General features: G+C 39.4%; 1 protein-coding gene across 3 annotated transcripts in view; it reads left to right on the plus strand.

Moving 5' to 3' along the window:
- The window catches only part of LOC149144270 (aminopeptidase M1-like), a 311,113-nt gene that overhangs the window by 178,069 nt on the left and 120,330 nt on the right, over positions 1-12,714 (plus strand). For all 3 annotated transcript variants that reach the window (XM_089453313.1, XM_089453314.1, XM_089453312.1), the window contains one exon: positions 5,155-5,268. In XM_089453313.1, the coding sequence (XP_089309439.1) occupies positions 5,155-5,268 (114 nt within the window). The remainder of the gene's footprint in view (positions 1-5,154; positions 5,269-12,714) is intronic.

A 12,714-nucleotide genomic window follows, 5' to 3' on the forward strand; every position in this document is an offset into this window, starting at 1 on the left:
TACTAAGAAGTAAGTAACTGAAACTTCACCCAAAAAATGACATGCTGGTCAGTATGGATGCCTCGTGATGGTGAAGCTACCTCTGCTGCTAATTTGTGCTGACTGTTTGCTGCTACTGCGCTGCTGCAATCTGCGCTGTGCCTCTCGCACTATTGCAACTTCCACTGTGCTGCTTTAGACTCTGGCACTCTAGCTCTGCCACTGTTGCTCCATCATCCCTTGCACCAACTGACTCCCGTCATTTTGGTACTGTCATTAAGAGCTCCCGTAGCTGTATGTGATCCAAGAGTTTGGGCACCTCAAGGATCCCGCCCTTGTGTAGTCCTCCCGACTACATATCTATGTTGCCCCACCTCTTCTCTAGAGGTGCATGAGCACTCATGGCACAATCCTTGTCATCATCCTCCTTGTTAGCTTTTGCTGGAGCAGCCTTTGAGTCAGAAACCTCTTCCTTGCCCTTCTTCCAGGGGCACTAAGTGGTGAAATGTCCTAGTTCACCACACCTGAAGCATCTGACCTTGGATATATGCTTTTTATTCCTTTTCTGCTTCCCATGTTGTCCCGATGATGTGAGAGTTGCATCCTCCTCCTCCTCCTTCTTGACCTAGGCTCCTCTGTTGCTACTTCATACCTTGGTTAGCCTCCTGATCTCTTCTTGTCAAAGAGCTGCCCACATTTCCTCCCAACTGGGGAGAGAAGCTTTGCCCAAGATACTCTGGACAAATGTCTCCCAGTCTTCAGTCACTTCATTCAGGGCGATCTTGACCATGAACTCAGGGTCTAGTGTAGACCCCACGGAAGTGAGCTGGTGTCGAATCCCTTGCAACCTGAGAAGGAAGGGATCGATCTCTTCTCCCTTCTGCATCTGGTACTGTCTGAGCTGATTCTCCAATAGCATCTTCCGTTGAATGGAACTCCCCTGGAACAAGGTGGTCAACGTCTCCCACATCTCCCTTGCTCTTTCCTTCTCAACAATGTGTGGGACCACATGATCTTTGACCCCGTCTAGTATTATGCATTTAGCCTTCACCTGGGCCTCCTCATACTTCTTCAGCGGATCAGTGTCGACCAAAACAACAACTACCTTTAAGGCATACTCCTTGATGCGATTCTTGTCTAGGACTACCAAGATCCTGGCCTTCCAGATGACAAAATTGGATGCTCCATCCAATCTGTCCTGATCCCTTAGTCCATTGACTGCCAACTTTGCTCAACAGATATAGGACTGGTTCTCTTCTCCTTCTCATGTTGTTAATCCAGCAAGACTCGGATCTGGATTTCTTCGGCACTAGAAATCTTCTAAGGAACAAGATTCTCTAGACTCCCTCTGAGTCCTGATTTCCTTCACGGAAATCCTCCGGCCAAATGTCGAATCACTCCTCTCCAATCCTCCTTTGCTATGGTAACCCGGATCTAGATTTCTTTGGCTAGAAATCTGTCAAGGCAATGACTCCCTCTACCTCGACTTTGTCTCCACAAACACTGTTCTGCACCAACAACAACAGCATCCCACCACCTCCACTGATCGAATCTGCTGTGCTCCTCCAACCTCTAAAATTGATTGATTTGAGCCTCTCAGGCTCTGCGCTGGCCCAGAGAGCTGACGCAGTCACTGCATGAGCTCCTCTCGGGCACTGCGTCACCCTCTATAGGCTCGAAATGCTGATGCAGGCACTGCTTTTGGCTCTGCGTTACTCCAACTACTCTTCTGCCTTTGAAACAACATTTGCACTTGGGAAAGCTACTTCTCTTCAGCAAAATCACTGGATATCCTGGCTGATGTCTTCAATGTCCTATGATCTGCAACCCTCTGATACCATGTGAAAAATTCTGAATCTACACATCAGAAATCCTACTGCAATCATTGGTTTATCATCTCCTATTTGTTTTTACATTCAACAAGTTATTTAATTATTTAAACACTGATGAAAAACACTATTGCAGACTACACTGTCATATAGATCATAAACTGAAATAGATACGAGACAAACACACAAGGGACGCCGTTATTTTTGGACAAATGTCCACGGAAAAACCCATTGTAGGAAAACGGTGCAGCAACTCTGAGGGTTTTCTATTATTGAGCAATAGTTTTGAATACAACTCTGGATGCCCTCTCGGTTATCCAATTATAGAGATAAAATATACTGGCAGGAACCTACGTGAGATTACCTCAATTCACCCGACAAAATCCCTCTGATCCGACAACTAGACTACTATCCCCGGCTACAACTTTGCTGCCCCTTCGCAGTAGCTGTGTGGGCTTGCGTGGAGCACTCTAAGACTCTGCATGAGCTCTATGCTACCTCCTGGAGCTCTGTCATCAACCTTCTTGGCTGATCCTGCTGGTCCCCGACTGAATTCAGACTTTTGCAGGAGGGCATCTCTTCCCCTGCACTGGCACTGCGTCAAGCAATGCGTGGGCCCTCCTGGCCCAGCGTTAGCCTCCCTTGGTCTGCACTGCCTCCTCCGGTGTATCTCTGCCTCTCTCTGCTGAGTATTCGGGGTTCCGGAGAAGATCCTCCAATCCCAACTATCCCTGCCCTTCTGCTGCAACTCAGATCCCCTGATTGATTTTCTTAGCAAACCACGCCCCAGAAAAATCGAATTGACTGATAAAAAATGGTGTCTCTCCAATTGACCCTCCAGCCTCCTGTTATACTTTTCCTGTTGATGAATCAATGGCCGAGATTAAGTCCCTAATCAATGGCTAAGATTAAAACAGACTTGATTCTCGTCACTTAGAAGTTTCTCACCCATATTTTTATTAATACCCATTAATTTTTTTATTTTCCTAAGTTTAGACTTAGGAACCCATTAAAAATATTGATCATTTTAATAACTCCTCATCCGATTGAAATTTCTCCAAACGATTTCTGGGTCTTGGAGATCTCATGTGTTCTAGCCCCTTCACAATATTTCGATGCTAGAGCACATCCGATGCTATCCAAAATCAACATAAGCATGGTCCATTTTGATGCATTTATGGTTATTGTCTCTAATGAGTGGTAGCTTTCACTTGATTTTGAGATGGTTTTTCCAGGTGGTTTTGCAAATAGCAGCTAAGGCCTTGAGGGGACCTTATTCCACTGATACTCCTCATGATGCCCAGGTCGTACTACACTTCCAAAGAGCATGATGACCTTGCAGATGCAACATATTCTTTCCATAGTAAAGTGTTGGACACTTTGATGAACCCAATAGTTGATTGACACCCCAGAGCATGCTCAGATGCCAAAATGTTGAGCTCACTTTGCTTAGCATTGAGGATTCTTGACAATGTACCTAGTGGACCTAGCATGCCCCTAGCATGGCCTTGACGCTAATTGATGGACATGCCTAAATCCAAAGCCCAGATGATGATGGTCATCCCTAGGATGATTAGGGAAGGCTTGTATTGCCTTATGGAGCCCCAATGCTAGAGAGAGAGTGCACCACATTGTCTAGATGGCACCCATTAAGATGATGCAGGACACCTAGAGTTGGATTTTGAACACATGGAGATGTTTTGAGGCTTGATTTGAGGATCCCTCAATTGATTGTTGATCATAATTGTTGGAGATGCATCTAGCCCACTTTTGGAGCCTTATTATCCCTAAAAGGGCATGAGATCATGTTTAGATAGGGATTACAGCACACATGTGTGGGCAAATAGTGGCACATTTTTTTTTTGTTGACATATTGGGTTGGCTTATAACCCATTTACTTTGTGTCTACTCAAAATCAAACTTGTTATAGGGCTTTTAGTTGGATTAATGGATGTGATAGGCCTCCTATAAAAGGAGGATCACTCCAGTCTATTTGTTCCTCATCACTTGTGGGTTGTAACATGTACAAGTTTTAGGATGTGGCAAGGATTTATTTGTAGAATGCAGCTATGATAGATATACAGGTGCTGTATCTAGTGTTGTTTCCATTGTCAATTTTCTTGCCATCAAGGGTATGGGCATTTAAGCTTTTAGACTTTGGTATATCTCTCTTCTTATTGGATTAAAAATGGTTGAAGTTACATTGAATCTCATCCAACTAACGTGTCAATGGTAAAAAGGTGGTTCATGGCTAGGTGTATCTTGCATCAAACAGGTTGGTTACTTGTCATATATTTAATTTTCTCTCTCACTTTTTGGCAAAATCAAAATCTATTTATTGGATTGCAATCTGTGATGTTTACAGAAAACATCAAGGTGTGAGGTTGTGGCCAAGTAAATGGAGAACTTTTAGCATGTTGATTTTCACCATCATAATATAAAATGGTTGATCAAGAGCTAGGGCCTCAAATTGCATCATTACAAAAGTCATGGGCCAGTGACAAACATCTTCAATAAGATTGGGGCAGATAAATTTGTAGTTTATTAGTACAAATTTGTGTTTCTGATATAACCATTTGAGGGTGATAGAGTTAGTATTTGCTAATGATCATATTGTTGTATTTGGTAGGTGTTAGAATTAGAGTCATATGTCATAACAATAAATAAAATTTAGTCATGTAAAGTGATAATTAAGTTTAAATTGGTCTTCAGCTAATGTTAATTGGCTGTACATGAGTGACTGTCTCTCTAATGAGACATCATTTTCTATAATACTTTTGAGTGTTGACATTTCGCATACTACACTCTCTATACAACTTTATATCTTGTATTCATAATTTCATCTTTCTGGAAATCAATTGATAAGTTATATGAAATAAGTAGAGACATTTTGTGGTTGTAACTTAATCATTTTTTAATTAATTAAATGTATTGATATTTACATGATTATTTACACGTATTTTGAAAAGAGTTAGTGGTGGTTCCTTTTTTTGGTTTGGATTGCTTCATCGTTTTACAATTTGTATAATCACAGAATTCACCTATATTCGTAGAGACAAATTGTTTATTTTACATTTGATCTATGTACTTACATTTTCATTGCATTTGATTTCATGAAATTCTTAGTACATTTTTAGAAGTTATCACCTTGCAATGATGTGGATTGTATTCTCTATATAGGTTTTCTTTATTTTTCTATTCTAATTGAGGCTAATTACATCTACTTTCTTCAAACAATATATAAGATACTATCTATTGTTTCAAGATTGATTGAGGAATTACTTTAATTAAAATGGGATGGTGAAATAATTTTGATTCTTATTCTTATTTTGTTTGACTAAATTAGGTGGAGGTGGGTCATGCTCGTGAACTTAATGAAATTTTTGATGCTATAAGCTACAAAAAGGGAGCTTCTATTATCCGTATGCTTGAAAGTTACATTGGAGCTCAGGTTTTTAAGGTGAGCGCACATAATTGTGTTTATTCTGTTGACAGTAATGTATAATTAATGTCTTTAATATAGTTTCGATTACTCCCTTAACAATACGCAATCTATTTTAAATGAATTACATACTTTTGAATCTACTATTATATTTATTTTATATTCCATTTATTTGATTGTTGACATTCTATAAATTTTTTTAAAATACAAAATCTAAAACTTCAAATATGGTTTTTGTTGAAGAAAGTGTAACTAGGTTCAGTCTTCATAAATGTAATTTTGATCTTTGTACTTGTAAAAGAAAAGAAATATTATTTTTGTAAATTATAGAAATGAGTTTCTTGCTCATTGCATAGGTCTAGCACATGTCAAAGTGCTATAGGGTAGTCAAAGAGTCAAAAGAAATATTGAAGACCCTTAAGGGCATGCTACGCCATGTATATTTATATATTAGAGTCCAAGAAATACCTCCAAGCAAAGTCACAAGTCTCCTCCATATGTCGGCATCACAAAAGGAAGCAATCCGAATTATAGAGATCAAGTCAGCCTCAAGTCGGCCTAATAAGAGGGGCAGACTCCTATATAAAGGTCCATACGACCTCACAAAAGTACCATCATCTCATCTCTGAAATCAGCGAAGAAAAAAGACGGGTAAAGGGTATAAGAAGGATGAAGAAGGTGTCTCTAGTGCAGCGAAGAAGGAAGGAAGAAAACCGAGTTTTATAGGGTCGTCTTAAGGCCTATTATAGTCACACGTGCGAAGGGAGGCTCTCTCTGCTGTCATAACAGCCCTCCTATTGCAGTCATACAAAGAGAATTGGTTGGGCTAGGAAAGAGTGCCTATTAGGCCTCTTACTCAAGCGAAGAAGGAGACTACTCAAGCGAAGGAAAGAGAAGGAGTCAAGCACCATTTCGTGAAGAAATCCTCTCACACGTGCGAAGAATTAGGGCCACACTGCTGCCACATCAGATCTGCAACTATATCAAAAGAAAGAGCTTGATTGGATAAAGTATAAGGTCCTCTTCCTAAGTGAGAAAGTCTACAAAGGAACAAAGAGAAATATCTCTTCTAAGGCAAGCATAACTAGGGCTGCTATCAGTTGCCGGAAGAAGAACATAGTGAGAGGACGAAGTGCCGGAAGAAGGAAGACGAAGTGCCAGAAGGAGGACAAAGTGCTGCAAAAGGAAGTGATCTCGGATCAAAGGAAAAAGGCTTGACTTGTGCTTGGAGGATCTTCTTGTCAAGGGTCTAGGGTTTGGCATTTGTCAATTGAAGCTTCAATAAGAGAAATTTGAAGAAGGGTTTTCCTCTCTAGGAGAGAGAGGTTTTGCCCTGGATGAGAGCCAACATCTTGTGTTTTTGGTAACTGTTTGATGAAGTTAGAGAACATACAATAATAATAAGAAGAAGAAGATAATGTTAACAAGAAAAGTAAAAATACTTCACAAATTGTTATCATCGTCAGAAGAATCTCACTATAACATAGATGCCATAGATTCTTCAACATGGTATCAGAGCTAAGGTGACACATCAAGGAAGGGCATCTCAAGAACAAATTCGAAAGTGAAGCATCAGATCTACAAGCTAGGGTTTCAAATACATCAAGATAAGGAGGTTTTTCATCTCCTCTTCTAGATCCATCAAGAAGAGCTACAAAGAAAGAAGACGAGCCTTTCATATAAGGGCCCCTACAAGACGATCCATTCAAAGAAGAGTTTACATCAAGATTCATCATCTGTAAAAGGGAAAAGCTCTTCAAATCAAGCCTCATCATTGAAGATCGCTAGATTCACATACTAAGAAGTCTTCACCACCAAGTAGATCTCTCTCAAAGCACCTTGAAGGAAGCATCTTGAAGAACTCCAAGAACCAAGAAGACAAATCATGAAATCTTCAAGAAGCAGATCTAGCAAGATCTCTTTATCATCAACACTTTCAAGTAAGTATCTTTATGTCCTCTTCTGATCATATCAAAATGTCTTTTTGTAAGGAAAGCAACAAATTGGTTGGGACTACTAATTTCCTTGCATGGAAAAAGAGGATTGATCTACTTCTCCAAGAGAATGAACTTCTGGACTATGTCAAAGGAAATGTCACTGTTCCTGGTAAAGAAAAAACTCAAGCCCTTGCAAAGCACAATAAGGATGAAACAAGGGCTCAAAGGGTTCTGATAGAATCCATCAAGGACTGGCACATTCCTTATGTTTCCAAACATGAAATATCGAAGGAAATATATGATAAATTGGTGGAGCTATTCTTAGTTAGCACAGCTGGAGAAGTGATATCATTATGGCATGAATTGTATAAGACAGAGATATCCAAGGAAGAGGGAATAGCTCCCTACTTTATGAAGATCTCTGAGATGAGAGATCAACTACAAGAACTAGGAGAAGTTATGTTTGACAAAGAAATGACAATTGTTGTGCTCAATGCACTACCTGAGGAATGGGGCAACTTCACATCAAGCATATATGCCAAGAAGGAAGCAACCCCGTTGAATGAACTTTGGTCTCTATGCAAAATCAAGGAGACTAGACTCAAAACCAAGGATGATGTAGGATCAAAAGAACAAGCATTTTCTGCCATGACTAAGAGAAAAGGGCAATTTGGCAAGTTTGGTCCACAGAGAAGAGGTAAAAGAGATATGTCAAAAGTCCAATGCTTTGGCTGTCAAGAGTATGGCCACTATAAGAGGGATTGTCCCAAATTCAAGAAGGACAACAACAAGAGGAAGCGAGAAGAAGCTCACATTACCCAAGAAGTGAAAGAAGAAGATAAGAAGCAAAAGAAGGAAGCTCCTCCGGATCTCTACTATGATTGAGATCAACTTCTTCACATAAGTTCCTTTTAAAGTTTTGGGTAGCATAGGAGCATGTAGCTATAGGATAGAATGCATGACTTATGAGAATGGCATCTTCAAGAATAAAGGAGCATTATGTAGAAGCTCAGATAAAGATATTCATGTAGGAAGGATGTAGCTATTGAATGACCTCATGAATTGAAAAAGGAATGATCATGATCAAATCTTAGAAGGCCACTATTATCAACAAGAAGGAGCATCTACAGGATGAGGACTACTAGGATCCTCTGGTGGAATCTTCAATAGAAGGTTCATGACTTTCAGGAAAAGAAGATGTCTCGATAGGAATTCCACTTATGGGATTCAAGAAAGGATGATATGAATGCAAGGAAAGATGTAGCAAAACAAAGAGAATTGAGGCAATCTCAATCCTGGAAGCTATCAAAGGAAGTTGAGATGATCAAGGAAAGAACTAAGATGAGGTATGTATGCATCTTTGTTTTCAGTTTAAAAGACATGTCATCATATGTATTAATGAGCATGGGGAATAGCTCTAAAAGGCATGGTCAAGAATAAGGAAGATCTCTTTCATTAATAATATGCTCGAAGGCATGATTCACACACCAATAAAGGTCAACATGAGAAATGTCCTCATAAGGAGTATGAGGTGGCTGACTAAGCAACCTATGAAGAAGCATATGGGAAAAGAGATCAGAGATGAAAGGACACCATGGTCACTAGGAATCATCATCCGACATATTTGTTGAAGGCATCTCCCGAAAGAAGGCACAAGAACTCTGACAAAGGAAGAAAAACATCAAAGGACCCTTGACACTTGGAAAGACCTTGGAGATGTAAAAATGCAGGATGCTGATAATTCAAGCCAACAAGATGTCATGATGGAAAGCCATCTCATAAGGTACTATTTGATTTAATTTTTGAATTCTTGAGTAATATCTGGATGAAGTCATGCAGGGCTACTAGAACAAGAATTGTAAGTGCAAGTACAACTAGCATTCATGTGGTGGATGAAAATTCCAGAAAGAAGCATGATGAGAAAGAAGTAGCTATATGACGAAAGTTCCAGACATGTATCAAGAAGGCCACTTTCCATGAAGAAAGGAATGACATGACAAACTAAGAAGTGATCGATAGTTGATGCCCTACAAGGAAGAAGCTCAACTGAATTTCATGACATCAAGGAAAGAAAGTGATCAAGCAGTTGAAGGACCCACGAAGAAGAAGTTGTTGATGAAAAGGAGAATCCCTAGTTAAAAGGGAGCTCTGACAAGTCCCTAATTAGGAGGGAGCTTGGGCAAATTCCTGGTCAAAGAGAACTTGGGTACATTCCTTTACAAGAATGGGCATTGTTGTCGCGCAGATTGACACGACAACGCTCAGACCGGGGGCTGTCACTCTGATCCCCGATCCCTCCGTTTAAGCCTGTTTCCCGCGGCTAAGGGGGGTAGTCCCTGTGAGATGATGAGGCCAACTGTCGACCAGTTGGTTGGGAAACACGAGATACGATATAAAAAGGGCTCGATGGATTTGGTTAATTTAGCAGACCAGTGCCTTGTGGAGATTTTTTAATGAAATGATTACTTGTTAAATGAGATAAAAACGTTAACCGTGAACAGCAATCATTTGTCATCAGCTAAATCATAATGCTCAAAACGATATCTGGCAACTGAAAATTTAGAAAGATGAATGCTTTAAACCACCACGAATCATAAACCATTAACTAAATATCAATTTCACATCTCGGCTTGAAAAATTTAGATCTCAGCATGACAATTCCCGAAAATAACTGAATCACAAAATTTTTATATTTTTTCGATTTTTTTTTTTTATTTTTTTTATTTTTAAATAAAATCTAAAAAAATTTATCAAATAAATCTAAAGAAAACTTGAACTAAAATTAATCTAAGTTAAACTAAAATCTAAAAAATTATAAATGAGAACTTAGCTAAAAATTAAAACTAAATCTAAAATCTAAAGAAATAAAATGAATCTTTTTATTTTTTATTTTTCATAGCAAATCAAAAATCTAATTTAAAATCTAAATTTAAAATATAAAACTAACACATAAATCAAATCTAAATAAACAAAATAAAGTCTAATTAAAACAAAACCTAAAACATATATATTTTTTTTTTTTTTGATCTTTTTTGAAATTACAATTAAAAGAAATGAAACTATTCTAAAAGAATTAAAATCTAAAAAAAATGAAATACGTAACTAAAAAAAACTATCACAAAACTAAAAAATTAAATTTGAAATTAAAGCTACAATCTATAACGCATATACAAACTAAAACTAAAAAAAAGATCGAATACGTAATTAGACCTAAACAAAAGAAAGGAAAAATCGATTTTTAAACTTTATCAAACCTACGCTATGAAGCCCACACACTATATCAAGACGTGAAATCGTTGCAGGTCCGCGGGAGGAAAAAGCTTAACCCTGGATTACGATACAGCCAGCCTTTGCATATTAAATCGAGAACAACCATGAAGTCGTGAAACAAATAAAAGGCGGGATATTACCTGTGCGAATTCTTAAGAAACTGTCGGCAGCCACAGAGTTCAAAATCGCTTTTGCTTTTGCAGGGTTTGCAGGTGATGGCGGCAATGGTATTATACGCAGGTCGACGGCAGAGTGCAGTGAAAATGTGACTTGGAGATTGCCAACAGCGCAGTTGTATTCACGATGAGACAAAAATAAAAATGCTTCTTGATGCCGTCTCATGCCAAACACATGAATTTAGTGGCCCGATGGCGGCTTTGAATCGTTTTGCTGCTTGAGAACCAGCGGCTTCCAGCAAATCAGACAGCGTTGATTTAAGAAAATGCGTGGGCGTCTTTCAGGTTGATGGCCAACGTTTTAACGAAGTGCGGTTTCATGCCTGCGCTCTATGCACACAGATCTTCAAGTTTTTCTTGTCTTTTACTGCTCAGAAAACGACTTGGTGACGGCGGCGAAAGAGGAAACTCATGTTAAACTCCCGATCAACAACTAAGTGCTGAGCGTGCACATAAAATTCGACTAGTATCTGCGTCCCTGACAGTGCTCGATGTGCACGTTTCTGTTTGCAGTTCTTTTCTTTTGATGGCGGACAGGTACATGAAGCCACAGCATAAATTTTGTAGGCAGCTTGATGCCCTTCACGTGGATAACAGGACGACGATGCTGGAGGAAACAACTGAGTATCTTTGCAAAATACTGCTATTACCTCACGTTAAACAGCTGATCACCTCCCTGTCACAGAGAGAATATCAACACGTATTTGTGCCCTTGCTGTCCTGTGCAAGTAATAATGACTGAAATCTGGCAACCTGATAACAAAACTTTCCGTCTTTCTCCCTCAGAAACCCTTGAAGGGAAACCCTGCTCCTGCAGACACAAAAGAAAACAAAACCCTAATAAAACCTGAAACAAGTAAAACTAAAAATGGAACCCTAGAACAGAAAATTTGAAACCCTAAGACAGCTGGTTAATTTACAAATTGTGGCCCCTGAAATGCCAGATTTGACAATAATAACAGAAATGTTTTCAATATATCAGAAATTTTTGAACTTCACTGTGAACAGAAAGAAAATTTCTCAATGTAAATCATGAAATAAACTTTAAAAAAAGGATTAACCCAGGGCACAATCAGCTGGGCTCTGCACAGAACAGCCTGTGGGAGTCGGCTGGTTCAGCCCAGAACTTCCCCAAACGCCCACAAATACCCTGCACCTAAAGGTTTCCTGCACACCTCAAGCAGACATCAGCAAAGAGGGCAAGAAATGCTGCCAGATTTCAAGAAATAATGGAGATACCTGCCATTATTTCAGAAACCCTACAACATTCAAACCCTAGCACGTGAGCAAGATACCTGTACTCACAATGCTCTGAAAAAAATCAGCTATTTTAACTGTTGAAAACTGAAATATGCAGAAAAGCAAACACCTCACAGCAATTCCAGAGAGTAACACCAGCCAGTTTGAACCCCAAAGTCTTTTTATTAATCAGAAATCAGTTTACAAGAGAGCTTTCAGTACAGACTCACAGATCAGATGATCTGAAATGACCCCCTAAGACCCTATAGAACACCCAGTTCTGCGACACAACTATAATCTAGCAGATTGACATATAAGACTCTCCTAAAGTTCTGATGACGAAATCCATCCCGGCTTTGGGGTCAGGTTTGAAGGAAAACTCTGCCGATCCGTGGATCGGTGAGACAAAAAACCTCCCGGGACGCAGATCATCATTAGAAAGCTAGGTCCACCTAGGCAACTTTACAAACATGACTCTGATCTGCTTAGATTATTTACAACTTATACATGCAGACTGGGTTTACAACAAAAATGATCAAGCTGCTGATGATGGCAGGATGGCACGGACATGCTGATCAGGTGCTGCTTCTTTCTGTCAAGAAAAACGGGGCGCACTGCATGGGCAGTTGACCAGTAGTGGTCAACATCTGGCTCTACTTGGGGACACGTTGCTGCTCTGTAGGAATGTGAGAATCCAGAATCTGCATCCATGCAACACACAACAAAATATAAGTAGCGTCCGTCCAAAATCATCATATACATTAAGCACAGGAAAGATAAAAGCTCTTCATTTATTAACTAACTAATAACATGAAAAGTAAATCTAATCCTAAAAACAGAAA

This window comes from Pinus tabuliformis, chromosome X, assembly GCF_031772625.1.
Source record: "Pinus tabuliformis cultivar Carrire ecotype Pingquan chromosome X, CPIR1, whole genome shotgun sequence".
Classification (NCBI taxonomy): domain Eukaryota; kingdom Viridiplantae; phylum Streptophyta; class Pinopsida; order Pinales; family Pinaceae; genus Pinus; species Pinus tabuliformis.